Source organism: Aquarana catesbeiana, linkage group LG13, assembly GCF_042186555.1.
Source record: "Aquarana catesbeiana isolate 2022-GZ linkage group LG13, ASM4218655v1, whole genome shotgun sequence".
In the NCBI taxonomy this organism is placed as follows: domain Eukaryota; kingdom Metazoa; phylum Chordata; class Amphibia; order Anura; family Ranidae; genus Aquarana; species Aquarana catesbeiana.
Genome location: NC_133336.1, coordinates 217766139 through 217788498, shown reverse-complemented (window position 1 = coordinate 217788498; position 22360 = coordinate 217766139). Strand labels below are relative to the sequence as shown.

The 22360-nt window shown below is 53.6% G+C and overlaps 1 protein-coding gene across 2 annotated transcripts in view; it reads left to right on the top strand.

Moving 5' to 3' along the window:
* Positions 1-5136: 5136 nt before the first annotated feature.
* The window catches only part of RUSC1 (RUN and SH3 domain containing 1), a 60487-nt gene continuing 43263 nt past the window's right edge, over positions 5137-22360 (top strand). The window contains exons 1-2 of one of the 2 annotated variants that reach the window (XM_073608818.1): positions 5137-5258; positions 9325-11085. In XM_073608818.1, the coding sequence (XP_073464919.1) occupies positions 9519-11085 (1567 nt within the window). In that variant the 5' untranslated portion in view covers positions 5137-5258; positions 9325-9518. Of the gene's footprint in view, positions 5259-5668; positions 5689-9324; positions 11086-22360 lie in introns of those variants that run through there. The other variant, XM_073608819.1, reaches the window with a different exon arrangement.

Genomic DNA, 22360 nt, shown 5'->3' with positions numbered 1-22360 from the left:
AAGATGGATGAGGAGGACGGATGAAGATGACAGATGGAGATGACAGATGGAGATGATGGATGGGGAGGATGGATGAAGATGATGGATGGGGAATGATGGATGAGGAGGATGGATGGGGCGATGGGTGAGGAGGACGGATGGAGATGATGGATGAGGAGGATGGATGGGGAGGATGGATGAGGAGGACGGATGGAGATGATGGATGAGGATGATGGATGGGGAAGATGGATGAGGATGATGGATGGGGAAGATGGATGAGGAGGACGGATGAAGATGACAGATGGAGATGACAGATGGAGATGATGGATGGGGAATGATGGATGAGGAGGATGGATGGGGCGATGGGTGAGGAGGACGGATGGAGATGATGGATGAGGAGGATGGATGGGGAGGATGGATGGATGAGGAGGATGGATGGGGGCGCTGGATGGAGATGATGAATGAGCATGATGGATGGGGATGGTGGGTGAGGATGAAGGATGATGATGGATGGGGGCGACGGATGGAGATGATGGATGGGGTGATGGGTGAGGAGGATGGATGAGGATGAAGATGATGAATGAGGGTGATGGATGAGGAGGATAGATGGGGATGGGGATGAGGATGAAGATGATGTATGAGGGCGATGGGTGAGGAGGACGGATGGAAATGATAGATGAAGATGATGGATGGGGTGGTGGATGAGGAGGATGGATGGAGTCGATGGATGAGCATGATGGATGGGGTGACGGATGGAGGTGATGGCTGGAGATGATGGATGGGGTTGATGGGTGAGGAGGACGGATGGGGGTGACGGACGGATGAGGACAGATGAGGATGAAGGATGATGATAATGGATGATGATAATGGAGGGGGGCGACAGATGGAGATGATGGATGGGGTGATGGATAGAGACGACGGATGAGCATGATGGATGGGGGTGATGGGTGAGGAGGACGGATGGTAATGAATAGGGATGAAGATGATGGATGGGGAGGATGGATGAAGATGATGGATGGGATGATGGATGAGGAGGATGGATGGAGACGACGGATGAGCATGATGGATGGGGGTGATGGGTGAGGAGGACGAATGAGGATGATGGGTAGGGGCGACGGATGGTGATGATGGATGGGGATGAGGATGAAGGATGGGGGTGATGGATAGGGAGGATGGATGAATAGGGTGGATGGGGGCGATGGATGGAGACGACGGATGAGCATGATGGATGGGGATGATGGGTGAGGAGGATGGATGGGGGCGATGGGTGAGGAGGACGGATGGAGATGATGGATGAGGAGGACGGATGGAAATGATGGATGGGGACGACGGATGGAGATGATGGATGAGGAGGACGGATGAAGATGATGGATGAGGAGGACGGATGGAGATGATGGATGGGGAAGATGGATGAGGAGGACGGATGAAGATGATGGATGAGATGACGGATGGAGATGATGGATGAGGAGGATGGATGAAGATGATGGATGGGGAGGATGGATGAAGATGATGGATGGGGAGGATGGATGAAGATGATGGATGGGGAGGATGGATGAAGATGATGGATGGGGATGATGGATGGGGAGGATGGATGAAGATGATGGATGGGGAATGATGGATGAGGAGGATGGATGGGGGCGATGGGTGAGGAGGACGGATGGAGATGATGGATGGGGAGGATGGATGGGGGCGATGGATGGAGATGATGGATGAGCATGATGGATGGGGAGGATGGATGGGGATGGGGAGGATGGATGAAGATGATGGATGAGAGTGATGGATGAGGAGGATGGATGGGGGCGATGAGTGAGGAGGACAGATGGAAATGATAGATGAAGATGATGGATAGGGTGGTGGATGAGGAGGATGGATGGAGTCGATGGATGAGCATGATGGATGAGGTGACGGATGGAGATGATGGATGGGGGTGATGGGTGAGGAGGACGGATGGGGGTGACGGACGGAGATGAGGTGATGGGTGAGGAGGATGGATGGGGTTGACGGACGGATGAGGACAGATGGGGATGAGGATGAAGGATGATGATGATGGATGGAGGCGACAGATGGAGATGATGGATGGGGTGATGGATGAAGACGATGAATGAGCATGATGGATGGGGATGATGGGTGAGGATGAAGGATGATGATGATGGATGGGGCGACGGATGGAGATGATGGATGGGGCGATGGATGGGGTAATGGATGAGGAGGATGGATGGGGATGAGGATGAAGATGAGGGTGATGGACAAGGAGGATGGATGGGGATGAGGATAAAGATGATGGATGAGGAGGATGGATGGGGGCGATGGATGAGGAGGACGGATGAAGATGATGGATGAGGAGGACGGATGAAGATGATGGATGAGGAGGACGGATGGAGATGATGGATGAGGAGGACGGATGGGGAAGATGGATGAGGAGGACGGATGAAGATGATGGATGAGATGACAGATGATGGATGGGGAGGATGGATGAAGATGATGGATGGGGAATGATGGATGAGGAGGATGGATGGAGATGATGGATGAGGAGGATGGATGGGGGCGATGGATGGAGATGATGAATGAGCATGATGGATGGGAATGATGGGTGAGGATGAAGGATGATGATGATGGATGGGGGCGATGGATGGAGATGGATTGGGGCGACAGATGGGGTGATGGGTGAGGAGGATGGATGGTGATGAGGATGAAGATGATGAATGAGGGTGATGGATGAGGAGGATGGATGAGGATGAGGAGGATGGATGGTGATGGGGATGAAGATGATGAATGAGGGTGATGGATGAGGAGGATGGATGGGGATGAAGATGATGGATGAGGAGGATGGATGGGGGCGATGGGTGAGGAGGACGGATGGAAATGATAGATGAAGATGATGGATAGGGATGATGGGTGAGGATGAAGGATGATGATGATGGATGGGGGCGACGGATGGAGATGATGGATTGGGGCGACGGATGGGGTGATGGGTGAGGAGGATGGATGGGGATGAGGATGAAGATGATGAATGAGGGTGATGGATGAGGAGGATGAATGGGGATGAGGATGAGGGTGATGGATGAGGAGGATGAATGGGGAGGATGGATGAAGATGATGGATGAGGGCGATGGGTGAGGAGGACGGATGGAAATGATAAATGAAGATGATGGATGGGGTGGTGGATGAGGAGGATGGATGGAGTCGATGGATGAGCATGATGGATGGGGTGACGGATGGAGATGATGGATGGGGGTGATGGGTGAGGAGGACGGATGGGGGTGACGGACGGAGATGAGGTGATGGGTGAGGATGAAGGATGGGGTTGACGGACGGGTGAGGACAGATGAAGGATGATGATGATGGATGGGGTGATGGATGGAGACGACGGATGAGCATGATGGATGGGGGTGATGGGTGAGGAGGACGGATGGTAATGAATGGGGATGAAGATGATGGATGAGGATGATGGATGAGGATGATGGATGGAGATGATGGATGGGGAGGATGGATGAAGATGATGGATGAGGGTGATGGATGGAGGAGATGGGTGAGGAGGATGGATGGGGGCGATGGGTGAGGAGGACGGATGGTAATGAATGGGGATGAAGATGATGGATGAGGATGATGGATGGAGATGATGGATGGGGAGGATGGATGAAGATGATGGATGAGGGTGATGGATGGGGGAGATGGGTGAGGAGGATGGATGGGGGCGATGGGTGAGGAGGACGGATGGAAATGATAGATGAGCATGATGGATGGGGTGACGGATGGAGGTGACGGATGGAGATGATGGATGGGGGTGATGGGTGAGGAGGACGGATGGGGGTGACGGACGGAGATGAGGTGATGGGTGAGGATGATGGATGGGGTTGACGGACGGATGAGGACAGATGGGGATGAGGATGCAGGATGATGATGATGGATGGGGGCGACAGATGGAGACGATGGATGGAGACGATGGATGAGCATGATGGATGGGGGTGATGGGTGAGGAGGACAAATGAGGGTAATGGATAGGGGCGACGGATGGTGATGGTGATGATGGATGGAGGTAATGGGTGAGGAGGACGGATGGTAATGAATGGGGATGAGGATGATGGATGGAGATGATGGATGGGGAGGATGGATGAAGATGATGGATGAGGGTGATGGATGGGGGAGATGGGTGAGGAGGATGGATGGGGGCGATGGGTGAGGAGGACGGATGGAAATGATAGATGAGCATGATGGATGGGGTGATGGATGGAGGTGACGGATGGAGATGATGGATGGGGGTGATGGATGGGGGTGATGGGTGAGGAGGACGGATAGGGGTGACGGACGGAGATGAGGTGATGGGTGAGGATGATGGATGGGGTTGACGGACGGATGAGGACAGATGGGGATGAGGATGCAGGATGATGATGATGGATGGGGGTGACAGATGGAGACGATGGATGGAGACGATGGATGAGCATGATGGATGGGGGTGATGGGTGAGGAGGACAAATGAGGGTAATGGATAGGGGCGACGGATGGTGATGGTGATGATGGATGGAGGTAATGGGTGAGGAGGACGGATGGTAATGAATGGGGATGAGGATGATGGATGAGGATGATGGATGGGGAGGATGGATGAAGATGATGGATGAGGAGGATGGATGGAGACGAGGGATGAGCATGATAGATGGGGGTGATGGGTGAGGAGGACTGATGGTAATGGATGATGGATGGAAATGATGGATGGAGATGATGGATGGGGAGGATGAATGAAGATGATGGATGGGATGATGGATGAGGAGGATGGATGGAGACGACAGATGAGCATGATGGATGGGGGTGATGGGTGAGGAGGACGGATGAGGATGATGGGTAGGGGCGACGGATGGTGATGATGGATGAGGATGACAGATGAGGATGAAGGATGGGGGATGATGGATGGAGACGACGGATGAGCATGATGGGTGAGGAGGACGGATGAGGATGATGGGTGAGGAGGATGGATGGTGATGATGGGGATGAGGATGATGGATGGGGATGAGGATGACAGATGAAGATGATTGATGTTTGTAGTGTTGCTCATCTGCTCTCCATCTCATTGATGGTGAAGGAAGTTGGTCTCCATCCTCCGGCTCGGTTGGGGAATCTGAGGATAATTTTATTGTCTCTCTATCCGGGGAATTCTCATCCGTCAGCTGATAGCAGATCCCCTCCCCCATCTCAGATGCTGATGTCAGGCTGGTCCTCCCCTCCTCCGCCTGGATGCAGACTCTCCACCCTCATCCTGGAGGCTGCGGTACCCGCTGGATGTGAAGGTGATGGGGGGGAGATGTGTTTGCGGGTGAGGGGGTTGGAATGGAAGGGTTTGGGGTGACAGGATGTATGGATGGCACAATGGGGTCTCTGAAATTCTGCAGAGACGCAGAGTTAACCCCTCCCCCTCCCTCCCGATAGAGAAGAGCTGCATCATCCTAATCACCATGTCTATAATATAATACAACATATGTGACCGAGCAGTCATCATCATCCATCCATCGAGTCATCATCATCCATCCCGAGAGTCCATCATGTGTGTATGTGTATATATACATATATATATATATATATATATATATATATATATATATATATATATATATATATTAGACTTGTTTACATCCTGGGTGTCATATGTCATTTATGTCCCCCCCATATAGATATCATGTGAATGTCCCATCCTGGGTAGATGTCATGTGAAGGTATCAGGTATGTCCCATCCTGGGTAGATGTCATGTGAAGGTGTCAGGTATGTCCCATCCTGGGTAGATGTCATGTGAAGATGCCAGGTATGTCCCATCCTGGGTAGATGTCATGTGAAGGTATCAGGTATGTCCCATCCTGGGTAGATGTCATGTGAAGGTGTCAGGTATGTCCCATCCTGGGTAGATGTCATGTGAAGATGCCAGGTATGTCCCATCCTGGATAGATGTCATGTGAAGGTATCAGGTATGTCCCATCCTGGGTAGATGTCATGTGAAGGTGTCAGGTATGTCCCATCCTGGGTAGATGTCATGTGAAGATGCCAGGTATGTCCCATCCTGGATAGATGTCATGTGAAGGTATCAGGTATGTCCCATCCTGGGTAGATGTCATGTGAAGGTATCAGGTATGTCCCATCCTGGGTAGATGTCATGTGAAGGTGTCAGGTATGTCCCATCCTGGGTAGATGTCATGTGAAGGTATCAGGTATGTCCCATCCTGGGTAGATGTCATGTGAAGGTGCCAGGTATGTCCCATCCTGGGTTGATGTCATGTGAAGGTATCAGGTATGTCTCATCCTGGGTAGATGTCATGTGAAGGTGTCAGGTATGTCCCATCCTGGGTAGATGTCATGTGAAGGTGCCAGGTATGTCCCATCCTGGGTTGATGTCATGTGAAGGTATCAGGTATGTCTCATCCTGGGTAGATGTCATGTGAAGGTGTCAGGTATGTCCCATCCTGGGTAGATGTCATGTGAAGGTATCAGGTATGTCCCATCCTGGATAGATGTCATGTGAAGGTGCCAGGTATGTCCCATCCTGGGTAGATGTCATGTGAAGGTATCAGGTATGTCCCATCCTGGGTAGACGTCATGTGAAGGTATCAGGTATGTCTCATCCTGGGTAGATGTCATGTGAAGGTGTCAGGTATGTCCCATCCTGGGTTGATGTCATGTGAAGGTATCAGGTATGTCTCATCCTGGGTAGATGTCATGTGAAGGTGCCAGGTATGTCCCATCCTGGGTTGATGTCATGTGAAGGTATCAGGTATGTCCCATCCTGGGTAGATGTCATGTGAAGGTATCAGGTATGTCCCATCCTGGGTAGATGTCATGTGAAGGTGTCAGGTATGTCCCATCCTGGGTAGATGTCATAAGAAGGTATCAGGTATGTCCCATCCTGGGTAGATGTCATGTGAAGGTGCCAGGTATGTCCCATCCTGGGTAGATGTCATGTGAAGGTGCCAGGTATGTTCCATCCTGGGTAGATGTCATGTGAAGGTGCCAGGTATGTCCCATCCTGGGTAGATGTCATATGTCATGTGAAGGTGTCAGGTATGCCTACCCCCCCATGTAGATGTCATGTTAAGGTGTCAGGTATGTCCCATCCTAGGTAGATGTCATATGTCATGTGAAGGTAGGTATGTATCATGTGTTCTGTAGATGTGGGCGGGGTATGTATGCGGCGGTGTGATATTCTATATTTGATCGGTGTTGTAGTTCCTATATGTGTGGGTGGTGACATTACAGGATCTATGTACACCAATAGAATGAAGGAGAGAAAACAGAACACAGATAATGGAGTGAGGTGGGTCACTGTGCTAGGGAAGGGGGTAGGTTGGGTCACTCGATCTGGGAAGGAGGAGGTTGGGTCACTGTGCTGGGGAAGGGGGTAAATTGGGGCACTGGATCTGGAGGAGGTTGGGTCACTGTGCTGGGGAAGGGGGTAAATTGGGGCACTGGATCTGGGGAAGGGGGAGGTTGGGTCACTGTGCTGGGAAGGGGGAGGTTGGGTTACTGGATCTGGGGAAGGGGGAGGTTGGGTCACTGGATCTGGGGAAGGGGGAGGTTGGGTCACTGTGCTGGGGAAGGGGGTAAATTGGGGCACTGGATCTGGGGAAGGGGGAGGTTGGGTCACTGTGCTGGGAAGGGGGTAAATTGGGGCACTGGATCTGGGGAAGGGGGAGGTTGGGTCACTGGATCTGGGGAAGGGGGAGGTTGGGTCACTGTGCTGGGGAAGGGGGTAAGTTAGGTCACTGGATCTGGGAAGGAGGAGGTTGGGTCACTGTGCTGGGGAAGGGGGTAAATTGGGGCACTGGATCTGGTGTGTGTGTGTGTGTGTAGGGGGGGGGGGGTGTTGGGTCACCATTCTAGGGAAGGGGATGAGATGGGTCACCATGCTGGGGAAGGGGGTAGGTTGGGTCTTTAGATCTGGGGAAGGGCATAGGTTGGGTCACTGTGCTGGGAAAGGGGGTAGGTTGGGTTACTGTGCTGGGGAAAGAGCTAAGTTGGGTCACTGTGCTGAGGAAGGGGGTAGGGTGGGTCACTGGATCTGGGGAAGGGGGTAGGTTGGGTCATTAGATCTGGGGAAGGGGGGAGGTTGGGTCACTGTGCTGAGGAAGGGGGTAGATTGGGTCACTGAATCTTGGGAAGGGGGTAAGTTGGGTCACTGTGCTGGGAAAGGGGTAAGGTAGGTTACTGGATCTGGGGAAGGGGGTAGGTTGGGTCACTGGATCTGGGGACAGGATGAGATGGGTCACTGGATTCAAGGAAGGGGGTTGAAGTGTGTAACTATGCCATGAAAAGGGGGTGAAATGCATTTCCCCAAGGTAATACTTAAATTCTGGCCTGTTAGTGGGCCCTGAGGACCGGAGTTGAGAACCACTGATCTAGGGGAAGGAAATGAGGGGATCAAGGTGAGGAGAGTAGAGGGGCAGACTGGTTGGAGGACATGGGCTCACCAAGTAGAAGTTTTATAGGACAGTTTAGAAGAAGCTTAGCCGGGGGACACGGGTTACCAAGGATAAGTTTTATAGGACAGGTAAAGGAACCTTAGCCAAGGTTCACAGGCTCACCAAGGAGAAGGTTTATAGCATAGGGAAGAGGCAGCTCGGTGGGGGCACACGGGCTCACCAAGGAGGTTTCTGGAACAGGTTGGAGGAAGCTTGGTGGGAGGACATGGGCTCATCAAGTAGAAGATTTATAGAACGGGATAGAGGAAGCTTAGCCAAGGGACACAGGTAACCAAGGAGAAGGTTTATAGGATGGGTTAGAGGCAGCCATGTGTGATCCAGTGATGAAGAGACTGGCAGCAGATGAAATAATGGTAGCTAGGCTCACAGAGTCCCTCACCCCAGAGATCTGAGTTTTAATAAACTGAATTATTCATGAGTGGGGAGGAAATCGCATACATTCTGCTGAAATAAAGCCATGCAGGAGACATCTCCAATAATCTGCAGACAAGTTTTCTTGCACATGATCCCAGGGTGGAAGGTCTGAGTTAACTGGGTCAGAAACGTCCTACAGGAGGAGAGATGAGGGAAAATACTGGATTAGGAGCTAGAGAAGCGAGGATAGGAAATGTGTCAGGGACTCATCGTCATCTGTTGATGTTCTTCTTGTAATGTTCCCTCTGCAGCTCCCACCTATGTCCCGCTCTGTACATTACCATATTTGTGTCGCCATCTCTGGAGAGCCATGTGGTTTTGGTGCTCCATTAAGTTGTCTTGTTCTCCAGCTGCAGTTCGTCTCCTCGTGTCTTCCAGCCGTTACCCCATTATGTGCTCTGTGTTTGTAGGTCATGATGTGTGACGGGATAAATAACCTCTGTTGGACCTGCCCACTTCTTGTCTTCTCTTCTGCAGGTTGTCCCAGTTTGCTGACCAGTTCCTCGTTGGATAGAAGGAAGCGGCTCATTATGGGACACCTCCTGAAATGAAGGACTCCTGTATCCACTGGAAGAGGCTTTGACCACTTTCTCCATCATGAGGAAGATTCTTGGTGACTAGCTCTGAGCTCAGCCAACATTTCCATTGAGTAAGAGCCTTCCAATCACAAGATGCTGACCTCTAGAAAAGCCCTCGTTAGTAACCTGAACTATGTCCACCTGCAGCATGTGTCCCTTGGGGTTCACTTGAGCATGCGGTCTGAGGTGATGCAAGACCCAATGGATCAGGACACAAGCCTGAAAGATCTTCCTGCTCATCAACACCAATATAAAGACTCTTCGGATACGGTACTGGTGGATGCGAATTCCAATGACCCATCTGTGCCGTGCCAGTGCTGTAACCAGCATTCCAGCCATGCGGAGACCATCAAGTACAGCTCCAACGAGAACCTGGAGGCAATTATGTGTGAGGATTATCTGTCTCCAGACGATCTTCCTCTTAGTCCCCTATCTCCATCATCTCCCTCCACAGACAGCAGCAGCTCTTCAGATTTCACATTGGACGATTCTCCAGTGTCAATGTACTACAAGGAATATACTCAGGATGACCTGGAGACACCAGACCAACAGCCAGACATTATTCCTCTGGATGTGGAGAGAGGGAGCTCACCTCCGTCTTCCCTGGATGACTCTATCGATTCTTCACACCCAATTACTGAGCGAAGGCGTGACGTGCCTGAGAACACCATCAACAACAACATGGTTCCCGAGGATGTCCCATTCATCGACTGGAGCTCAGACTCCTTCACAGACAGTAATTCCAATTCTTTTCTAGATGCTCAGCAGCCCGATCAACCATCTTTGTGTTCTACCTCCATAGATGTGGATGACAATGTGGATCCAAAACACCAACTGGATGTTGTAGAAAAAGAGGATGTTGCCAATGCGAACCAAACCAATGTTCACCAATGGCCTTTGGATGGAGATCTTCTCCCGAGCCTCTCCGTGCCAGACGAGCCTTCAACACAAACCCCCAAAAAGACTATCACCTCCTTTCACGAACTGGCTCAAAGGAGGCGGAAGAGTGGGGGCCCTCTACAGCCAAGGAAGGATAAAAGTGATTGGCTGATCATTTTTTCTCCCGATGTTGAGCAGCCGCCTGTCAATGAACTCACAGCCTCAGCTTTCTACCATGGGCTGGTGATGCCACAAGCTCAGCCATTGCCAGAAGGAAAAGAGGTCACCACTTTCCGGGAACTGAGATATCGCAATTCCGTTAACAAGCAGATCAGTCAACATGTAAAAGCCCCCATCACTGTGGTCAAGGGGCTCCAGGACTCTGCTGCAGAAGCCCATCCAATAACAGAGGTACCAAACGGTTCCTATGACTTCACCAATAAAAAGAACCACCAAGACTGCACAAGTGAGAGTGATAAGAGCGAACGAGGGCCACAAGAAGGCCACAATGGACCAGCCAGAGGATCTCAGAAAGCCAATATGAAGCTACCAGAGCTGGACACACCAGAAGCCCCACACAGACTATGGGCACGAAACGATCACCGAGCCGGCACGCTGGTAGACTCACTGTCCGCCATGACAGTGAGGATGGGGAAGCACTGCTCACCCGTATCATTCAACAACATCTACAGCAGAAAGGAAGAAGTTCCAATGAAGGAGAAGAAGGCGCGGGTGCAGCGACGAGGAATGGCAGATGGTGGTGACCGCAGAGGTCTAGAAGGTAAGGCCATGGTGAATGGTATGGGGGAGGGGAAATTCTAGGAAAGACATAAATGCAATGGTGCTCAATTGGTAAAAACACTCAGTCATGAAATATGGTGAGAAAAACACCCAACAATCAGCCAATTGTGTCCTTCCCACACCGCCTGGAGGTGGAAATAGCCAAACCAAAGACTCCACTGGAGATAGCAATAGCCAATCCAAAAACTCTGCCTGGAGGTGGCAGTAGCCAATCCAAAGACCCTGCCTGGAGGTGGCTATGGCCAATCCAAAGACACTGCCTGGAGATGGCAATAGCCAATCCAAAGACTCTGCCTGGAGGTGGGGATAGCCAATTCAATGATTCCACCTGGAGATGGTGACAGCCAATCTGAGGTGGCGATAGCCAATTCAAAGACCTTGCCTGGAGATGGCGATAGCCAATCCAAAAACTCTGCTAGGAGGTGGTGATAGCCAATCCAATGACTTCACCTGGAGAAGGTGTTAGTCAATCCAAAGACCCCGCCTGGAGATGGCAATAACCAATCTAAAGACTCTGCCTGGGTTTGGTGCTAGCCAATCCAAAGACTGTGCCTGGAGATGGCGATAACCAATCCAAAGACTGCCCCTGGAGGTGGCGACAGCCAATCCAAAGACTCTGCCTGGAGGTGGCGATAGCCAATTAAAAGACACTGCCTGGAGATGGCGATAGTCAATCCAAAGACACTGCCTGGAGATGGTGATAGCCAATTCAAAGACACTACCTGGAGATGGCGATAGCCAATCCAAAGACTCTGCCTGGAGGTGGCATTAGCCAATTCAAAGACTTTGTCTGCAGATGGTGATAACCAATTCAAAGACCCTGCCTGGAGGTGGCGACAGCCAATCCAAAGACTGCGCCTGGAGATGGCGATAACCAATCCAAAGACTCTACCTGGAGGTGGCGTTAGCCAATCCAAAGACTGTGCCTGGAGATGGCGACAGCCAATCCAAAGATTCCTCCTGGAGATGGTGATAGCCAATCCAAAGACTCTGCCTGGAGATGGCGATAGCCAATCCAAAGACTCTGCCTGGAGATGGCAATAGCCAATCCAAAGACTCTGCCTGGAGGTGGTGATAGCCAATCCAAAGACTCTGCCTGGAGGTGGTGATAGTCAATCTGAAGACTTCGCCTGGAGATGGTGATAGTCAATTCAAAGACTTCGCCTGGAGATGGTGATAGTCAATCCAAAGACTCCACCTGGAGATTGTGATAGCCAATCCAAACACTCCACCTGGAGATGGCGATAGCCAATACAAAGATTCTGCTGGGAGATGGCGATAGCCAATCCAAAGACACTGCCTGGAGGTGGAGATAGCCAATTCAAAGACACTGCCTGGAGATGTCGTTAGCCAATCCAAAGACTCCATGAAGAGATGGTGATAGCCAATCCATTGACTCCTCCTAGAGATGGCGATAGCCAATCCAAAGATTCCTCCTGTAGATGGTGATAGCCAATCCAAAGACTCTGCCTGGAGGTGGCAATAGCCAATCCAAAGACTCTGCCTGGAGATAGTGATAGCCAATCCAAAGGCTCTACCTGGAGGTGGCGTTAGCCAATCCAAAGAATGTGCCTGGAGATGGCGATAGCCAATCCAAAAACTCCTCTTGGAGGTGGTGATAGTCAATCCAAAGACTTCGCCTGGAGACGGTGACAGTCAATTCAAAGACTTCGCCTGGAGATGGCGATAGCCAATCCAAAGACTCTGCCTGGAGGTGGTGATAGTCAATCCAAAGACTGCACCGGGAGATGGCGATAGCCAATCCAAACACTCCACCTGGAGATGGCGATATGCAATACAAAGTCTGCACCTGGAGATGGCGATAGCCAATTCAAAAACATTGCCTGGAGGTGGCGATAGCCAAATCAAAGACATTGCCTGGAGGTGGCGATAGCCAATTCAAAGATTCCTCCCGGAGATGGTGATAGCCAAGCCAAAGACTCTGCCTGGAGATGGCGATAGCCAATCCAAAGACTCTGCCTGGAGGTGGTGTTAGCCAATCCAATGACTTCGCCTGGAGATGGTGATAGCCAATCCAAAGACTCCGCCTGGAGATGGTGATAGCCAATCCAAACACTCCACCTGGAGATGGCGATAGCCAATAAAAAGATTCTGCTGGGAGATGGCGTTAGCCAATCTAAAGACTGCGCCTGGAGATGGCGATAGCCAATCCAAAGACACTGCCTGGAGATGGTGATAGCCAATCCAAAGACTCCGTCTAGAGATGGTGATAGCCAATCCATTGACTCCGCCTAGAGATGGCGATAGCCAATCCAAAGATTCCTCCTGCAGATGGTGATAGCCAATCCAAAGACTCTGCCTGGAGATGACAATAGCCAATCCAATAGCCAATGCCTGGAGGTGGCGTTAGCCAATCCAATGACTCTGCCTGGAGATGGTGATGGCCAATCCAAAGACTCCGCCTGGAGGTGGCGACAGCCAATCCAAAAACTGCGCCTGGAGATGGCGATAACCAATCCCAAGCCTCCGCCTGGAGATGATGATAGCCAATACAAAGACTCCGCCTAGATATGGCGATAGCAAATCCAAAGACTGCACCTGGAGATGGCGACAGTCAATCCAAAGACTCCGCCTGTAGATGGTGATAGACACTCCAAAGACTCCGCCTGTAGATGGTGATAGACACTCCAAAGACTCCGCCTGGAGATGGTGATAGCCAATCCAAAGACTCCGCCGGGAGATGCCGATAGCCAAGCCAAAGACTTCGCCTGGGGACCAGCACGAGAATCATGTGTTGCCTCCAGAGTCCAGACCTACAACATCACCGGACGTCACCGCCAAGAACATATCTCACCGACTGGATGTGACATCATATGTTCCTCTCTCCGAGGCCAAAGGCCTTCTACAGAAGATGGAAAATAATGGGACGGACCAATCAGAATTCATTTTCACTCTGCGTTTCCTACAAGGATGCGGTTGAACCGCAGCAAGATGGAGGCATAAGGTACAAAAATGGAGTCTTAGGCTGTAAGACCAGAGTGAAATGTGCTAGGACAGCATGGAGGTGGTTGTCTGGAGATGACCAATAACAAGATGGAGGCTGTCTGCAGAAGACCATTTGCCAGATGAAAGCACTCTGGTTGGAAATATAGATGGCGGCTCCCATGGCCAGATAAATATCTTCTGGTTATAAAGGGGTTGGACTGACACCAGATGGAGGCTCTCTGGGGCTTAAAGGACAGAAGGTGGAGGCTCTCCGGAGCTTAGAGGACAAAAGGTGGAGGCTCTCCGGAGCTTAGAGGACAAAAGGTGGAGGCTCTCCGGAGCTTAGAGGACAGAAGGTGGAGGCTCTCCGGAGCTTAGAGGACAAAAGGTGGAGGCTCTCCGGAGCTTAGAGGACAAAAGGTGGAGGCTCTCCGGAGCTTAGAGGACAAAAGGTGGAGGCTCTCCGGAGCTTAGAGGACAAAAGGTGGAGGCTCTCCGGAGCTTAGAGGACAAAAGGTGGAGGCTCTCCGGAGCTTAGAGGACAAAAGGTGGAGGCTCTCCGGAGCTTAGAGGACAAAAGGTGGAGGCTCTCCGGAGCTTAGAGGACAAAAGGTGGAGGCTCTCCGGAGCTTAGAGGACAAAAGGTGGAGGCTCTCCGGAGGTTAGAGGGCAGAAGGTGGAGCCTCTCCGAAGGTTAGAGGGCAGAAGGTGGAAGCTCTCCGGAGGTTAGAGGACAGAAGGTAGATGCTCTACCAAGGTTAGAGGACAGAAGGTGGATGCTCTCCCGAGGTTAGGGGGCAGAAAGTGAAGTCTCTCCGGAGGTTAGAGGACAGAAGGTGGATGCTGTCCCGAGGTTAGAGGACAGAAGGTGGATGCTCTCCCGAGGTTAGGGGGCAGAAGGTGAAGTCTCTCCGGAGGTTAGAGGCAGAAGGTGGAGGCTCTCTGGAGGTTAGAGGACAGAGGGTGAAGGCTCTCCCAAGGTTATGGGGCAGAAGGTGGAGGCTCTCTGGAGGTTAGAGGACAGAGGGTGGAGGCTCTCTGGAGGTTAGAGGACAGAGGGTCAAGGCCGCAGAGAGGTGAGTTGGTGGACTGTCCTCCATGTCTGGATGGTGGTTGGTGATGGACACAGTGGCGGTCACATGGCTGAGTGTTTCCACCAAAATGGAGGACTGTACAGGCAGAAGCCACTATGATGAATCTGATTAGGGGAGGTGCACTGACCACGCCCCCTGTGGGTAGGGCAGTGTGTACTGATAATTACGAAGAATATTGTATCTTATGATCATTTCATGATGTCTTCTCATCCCAACTCTCCCCCCCACCCCGCACATCCTTGGCCTCTTGCTCACCCTTTCCCCTCACTATTCTTTGCTCACCCTTTCCCCTCACTATTCTTTGCATGCATGCCCCTCCCCCCTTGGCATGACTCCGCCCTCTGTGTGCCTGGCACTGAACCGGTGGACACATTTACCATCAGTGTTTGGTGGTCCACCACCTTCTAGGCTCCTCCTCCGGCTCACTACTAATCTGACTCCACCCCCTGCTCTATTACCACATGGCTCCACCCTGGAGGTTCCCCATTGCTTTGCCCTGCCCCTGCAGACCTGGTATTCCCGACTTCCTGTCCGCCTGTCCCCTGTAGGGGCCTCTTCTCCCCCCCAGCGAGCAATTCTCCCCCTACTGGACACCCCAGACATGGCCATCTTGCTGTCCCCGCTCTTCCCTAGGACCAGGAGCCGAGAGACGGGGCCACCGAGGGCCCCCACCGCCGACTCGCCAGACACAGGTTACGCCTCTTCTGTCAACCAATCAGAGTGCGCCAATCATAAATCTCATCACATGACCCCCATCCACCAACCAATGAGCCAGAAAATGTAACGTGGGGCCCAAGAGTCCGCAACCCCTCCTCCTCATCAACTCAACCCCTCCTCTATCCTTTACACCCCTCCCCATCACCTCACTGCTCCTCCCCCACTCGTTCCACTGCCTCAACCCCTCCATTACCTCACTGCCCCTCCCCTTTCACTGCCTCAACCCCTCCTCCATCACCTCACTGCCCCTCCCCCTTCACTGCCACAACCCCTCCTCCATCACCTCACTGCCACAACCCCTCCTCCATCACCTCACTGCCCCTCCCCCTTCACTGCCACAACCCCTCCTCCATCACCTCATTGCCCCTCCCCCTTCACTGCCTCAACCCCTCTTCCATCACCTCACTGCCCCTCCCCCTTCACTGCCTCAACCCCTCGTCCATCACCTCACTGCCCCTCCCCCTTCACTGCCTCAACCCCTCCTCCATCACCTCATTGCCCCTCCCCCTTCACTGCCACAACCCCTCCTCCATCACCTCATTGCCCCTCCCCCTTCACTGCCTCAACCCCCCTCCATCACCCCACTGCCCCTCCCCCTTCACTGCCTCAACCCCTTCTCCATCACCTCACTGCCCCTCCCCCACCTCAACCCCTCGTCCATCACCTTACTGCTCCTCCCCTTCACTGCCACAACCCCTCCTCCATCACCTCATTGCCTCTCCCCCTTCACTGCCTCAACCCCTCCTCCATCACCTCACTGCTCCTCCCCCTTCACTGCCTCAACCCCTCCTCCATCACCTCATTGCCTCTCCCCCTTCACTGCCTCAACCCCTCCTCCATCACCTCACTGCTCCCCCCCTCACTGCCACAACCCCTCCTCCATCACCTCACTGCTCCTCCCCCTTCACTGCCTAAACCCCTCCTCCATCACCTCGCTGCCCCTCCCCCTTCACTGCCACAACCCCTCCTCCATCACCTCATTGCCCCTCCCCCTTCACTGCCTCAACCCCTCTTCCATCACCTCACTGCCCCTCCCCCTTCACTGCCTCAACCCCTCGTCCATCACCTCACTGCCCCTCCCCCTTCACTGCCACAACCCCTCCTCCATCACCTCATTGCCCCTCCCCCTTCACTGCCACAACCCCTCCTCCATCACCTCATTGCCCCTCCCCCTTCACTGCCTCAACCCCCCTCCATCACCCCACTGCCCCTCCCCCTTCACTGCCTCAACCCCTTCTCCATCACCTCACTGCCCCTCCCCCACCTCAACCCCTCTTCCATCACCTCACTGCCCCTCCCCCTTCACTGCCTCAACCCCTCCTCCATCACCTCACTGCTCCTCCCCCTTCACTGCCACAACCCTTTCTCCATCACCCCACTGCCCCTCCCCCTTCACTGCCACAACCCCTCCTCCATCACCTCACTGCTCCTCCCCCTTCACTGCCTCAACTCCTCCTCCATCACCTCACTGCTCCTCCCCCTTCACTGCCTCAACCCCTCCTCCATCACCTCATTGCCTCTCCCCCTTCACTGCCTCAACCCTCCCCCATCACCCCACTGCCCCTCCCCCTTCACTGCCTCAACCCCTTCTCCATCACCTCATTGTCCCTCCCCTTCACTGCCACAACCCCTCCTCCATCACCTCACTGCTCCTCCCCCTTCACTGCCTCAACCCCTCCTCCTTCACCTCACTGCTATTCCCCCTTCACTGCCTCAACCCCTCCTCCTTCACCTCACTGCTCCTCCCCCTTCACTGCCTCAACCCCTCCTCCTTCACCTCACTGCTCCTCCCCCTTCACTGCCTCAACCCCTCCTCCATCACCCCACTACCCCTCCCCCTTCACTGCCTCAACCCCTCCTCCATCACCTCATTGCTCCTCCCCCTTCACTGCCACAACCCTTCCTCCATCACCTCACTGCCCCTCCCCCTTCACTGCCTCAACCCCTCCTCCATCACCTCACTGCCCCTCCCCCACCTCAACCCCTCGTCCATCACCTCACTGCTCCTCCCCCTTCACTGCCTCAACCCCTCCTCCATCACCTCATTGTCCCTCCCCCTTCACTGCCTCAACCCCTCCCCCATCACCCCACTGCTATTCCCCCTTCACTGCCTCAACCCCTCCTCCATCACCCCACTGCTATTCCCCCTTCACTGCCTCAACCCCTCCTCCTTCACCTCACTGCCCCTCCCCCACCTCAACCCCTCGTCCATCACCTCACTGCTCCTCCCCTTCACTGCCTCAACCCCTCCTCCATCACCTCATTGTCCCTCCCCCTTCACTGCCTCAACCCCTCCTCCATCACCTCACTGCCCCTCCCCTTTCACAGCCTCAACCCCTCCTCCATCACCTCATTGCCCCTCCCCCTTCACTGCCTCAACCCCTCCCCCATCACCTCACTGCTATTCCCCCTTCACTGCATCAACCCCTCCTCCATCACCTCATTGTCCCTCCCCCTTCACTGCCTCAACCCCTCCTCCATCACCTCACTGCCCCTCCCCTTTCACAGCCTCAACCCCTCCTCCATCACCTCATTGCCCCTCCCCCTTCACTGCCTCAACCCCTCCCCCATCACCTCACTGCTATTCCCCCTTCACTGCATCAACCCCTCCTCCTTCACCTCACTGCTCCTCCCCCTTCACTGCCTAAACCCCTCCTCCATCACCTCACTGCTCCTCCCCCTTCACTGCCTCAACCCCTCCTCCATCACCTCACTGCTCCTCCCCCTTCACTGCCACAACCCCTCCTCCATCACCTCACTGCTATTCCCCCTTCACTGCATCAACCCCTCCTCCTTCACCCCACTGCCCCTCCCCCTTCACTGCCACAACCCCTCCTCCATCACCTCACTGCTATTCCCCCTTCACTGCATCAACCCCTCCTCCATCACCTCGCTGCCCCTCCCCTTTCACTGCCTCAACCCCTCCTCCATCACCTCACTGCCCCTCCCCCTTCACTGCCTCAACCCTTTCTCCATCACCCCACTGCCCCTCCCCCTTCACTGCCACAACCCCTCCTCCATCACCTCACTGCTCCTCCCCCTTCACTGCCTAAACCCCTCCTCCATCACCTCACTGCTCCTCCCCCTTCACTGCCTCAACCCCTCCCCCATCACCTCACTGCTATTCCCCCTTCACTGCATCAACCCCTCCTCCATCACCTCACTGCCCCTCCCCCTTCACTGCCTCAACCCCTCCCCCATCACCCCACTGCCCCTCCCCCTTCACTGCCTCAACCCCTTCTCCATCACCTCACTGCCCCTCCCCCACCTCAACCCCTCGTCCATCACCTCACTGCTCCTCCCCCTTCACTGCCTCAACCCCTCCTCCATCACCTCATTGCCCCTCCCCCTTCACTGCCTCAACCCCTCCTCCATCACCTCATTGTCCCTCCCCCTTCATTGCCTCAACTCCTCCTCCATCACCTCACTGCTCCTCCCCCTTCACTGCCTCAACCCCTCCTCCATCACCTCATTGTCCCTCCCCCTTCACTGCCTCAACCCCTCCTCCATCACCTCACTGCCCCTCCCCCACCTCAACCCCTCCTCCATCACCTCACTACCCCTCCCCCTACTGATGTTGTGGAAGGACTCTCTGTGATTGGAGGGCGGAGTCAGCTGTGTGTGTAATCTGAGCTTCAGTTAACAATGAGGGGGGGGTGGGGCTTCCTGTGGAAGTATTATGGGATGTGCAGTCTCTGAGGTGAGGAAGGGAAAGTTCCCCTTGGTAGATAAGGACCCCTCTGTAGTGCGCAGGCGCAGCGCTTGCACAGTAGGAATAACAAGGGAGCCGCCGAAGCTGAAGACCGGAGTCAGCTGTACACGGCGCCTGCGTGCCAAGACTATTCTAATAAAAAAGACTTTGTAACGCGCCCCTCACACGTTGTAATACTCCCCTCCCCTCACACATTGTAACGCGCCCCTCACACGTTGTAACACGCCCCTCACACGTTGTAACACTCCCCTCACACGTTGTAACACTCCCCTCCCCTCACACGTTGTAACACTCCCCTCCCCTCACACATTGTAACGCGCCCCTCACACGTTGTAACACTCCCCTCACACGTTGTAACGCGCCCCTCACACGTTGTAACACTCCCCTCCCCTCACACATTGTAACGCGCCCCTCACACGTTGTAACACGCCCCTCACACGTTGTAACGCGCCCCTCACACGTTGTAACGCGCCCCTCACACGTTGTAACACTCCCCTCCCCTCACACATTGTAATGCGCCCCTCACACGTTGTAACACGCCCCTCACACATTGTAACGCGCCCCTCACACGTTGTAACACGCCCCTCACACGTTGTAACACTCCCCTCACACGTTGTAACGCGCCCCTCACACGTTGTAACACGCCCCTCACACGTTGTAACACTCCCCTCACACGTTGTAACGCGCCCCTCACACGTTGTAACACTCCCCTCACACGTTGTAACGCGCCCCTCACACGTTGTAACACTCCCCTCACACGTTGTAACGCGCCCCTCACACGTTGTAACACTCCCCTCCCCTCACACGTTGTAACGCGCCCCTCACACGTTGTAACACTCCCCTCCCCTCACACGTTGTAACACTCCCCTCCCCTCACACGTTGTAACGCGCCCCTCACACGTTGTAACACTCCCCTCCCCTCACACGTTGTAACGCGCCCCTCACACGTTGTAACGCGCCCCTCACACGTTGTAACACTCCCCTCCCCTCACACGTTGTAACGCGCCCCTCACACGTTGTAACACGCCCCTCACACGTTGTAACACTCCCCTCCCCTCACACGTTGTAACGCGCCCCTCACACGTTGTAACACTCCCTCCCCTCACACGTTGTAACACTCCCCTCCCACGTTGTAACGCGCCCCTCACACGTTGTAACGCGCCCCTCACACGTTGTAACGCGCCCCTCACACGTTGTAACGCGCCCCTCACACGTTGTAACGCGCCCCTCCACACGTTGTAACACGCCCCTCACGGTGCTCAGCATATTAATATTCTAACTCTATATCCACTGGATGGTGGGGCTTTAATTGGACATAGAGTAGAATGCAGTGCGCAGGCGCCGTGTACAGCTGACTCCGGTGTTCATCTTCGGCTGTCTTCGGCGACTCCCTTGTTGTTCCTACTGCGCAAACGCTGCGCCTGCGCACTACAGGGGGAACTGTCTCGGCAAGACACCTCCAATCAAGGAGGAAACACCAAAGAGGGCGGAGCTTTCTGCTCCCATAAACCACCAATAACATCACAGCGAAAGGCGAGGACGTGGGCGGAGCTCAGTGCAGGAAGCTGGATGACCTTGGCGACTCCGCCACCCCTGGTTACCGTGTCCTGTCAGATCAGCTGACGGAAGTATTTATAGGTCTGTTGATAAAACGTCACTTCCGGAAGACACCGGAAATAGGGCCAGGAAGTGATGTGTAGAGCAAGCATGTGACGGGAGAGCCAATCAGCGGCCAGAGAGAAAAACAGCGAGAATATTATAGAGAAGGGTGAGTGAGAGAGACCCCCGGGGACCCGCCCCCATCACGTGACCTTCTACTCCGCCCACCATACCTCTATATATACCCCTCCCCCATATTATACCCCCCATACCTCTATATATACCCCTCCCCCATATTATACCCCCCATACCTCTATATATACCCCTCCCCCATATTATACCCCCCATACCTCTATATATACCCCTCCCCCATATTATACCCCCCATACCTCTATATATACCCCTCCCCCATATTATACCCCCCCCATACCTCTATATATACCCCTCCCCCATATTATACCCCCCCATACCTCTATATATACCCCTCCTCCATATTATACCCCCCCATACCTCTATATATACCCCTCCCCCATATTATACCCCCCATACCTCTATATATACCCCTCCCCCATATTATACCCCCCCATACCTCTATATATCACCCCTCCCCCATATTATACCCCCATACCTCTATATATCACCCCTCCCCCATATTATACCCCCCATACCTCTATATATACCCCTCCCCCATATTATACCCCCCATACCTCTATATATCACCCCTCCCCCCATATTATACCCCCATACCTCTATATATACCCCTCCCCCATATTATACCCCCATACCTCTATATATACCCCCCATACCTCTATATATCACCCCTCCCCCATATTATACCCCCCATACCTCTATATATACCCCTCCCCCATATTAATACCCCCCATACCTCTATAATACCCCTCCCCCATATTATACCCCCCCCATACCTCTATATATACCCCTCCCCCATATTATACCCCCCATACCTCTATATATACCCCTCCTCCATATTATACCCCCCCATACCTCTATATATACCCCTCCCCCATATTATACCCCCCATACCTCTATATATACCCCTCCCCCATATTATACCCCCCATACCTCTATATATCACCCCTCCCCCATATTATACCCCCCATACCTCTATATATACCCCTCCCCCATATTATACCCCCCATACCTCTATATATCACCCCTCCCCCATA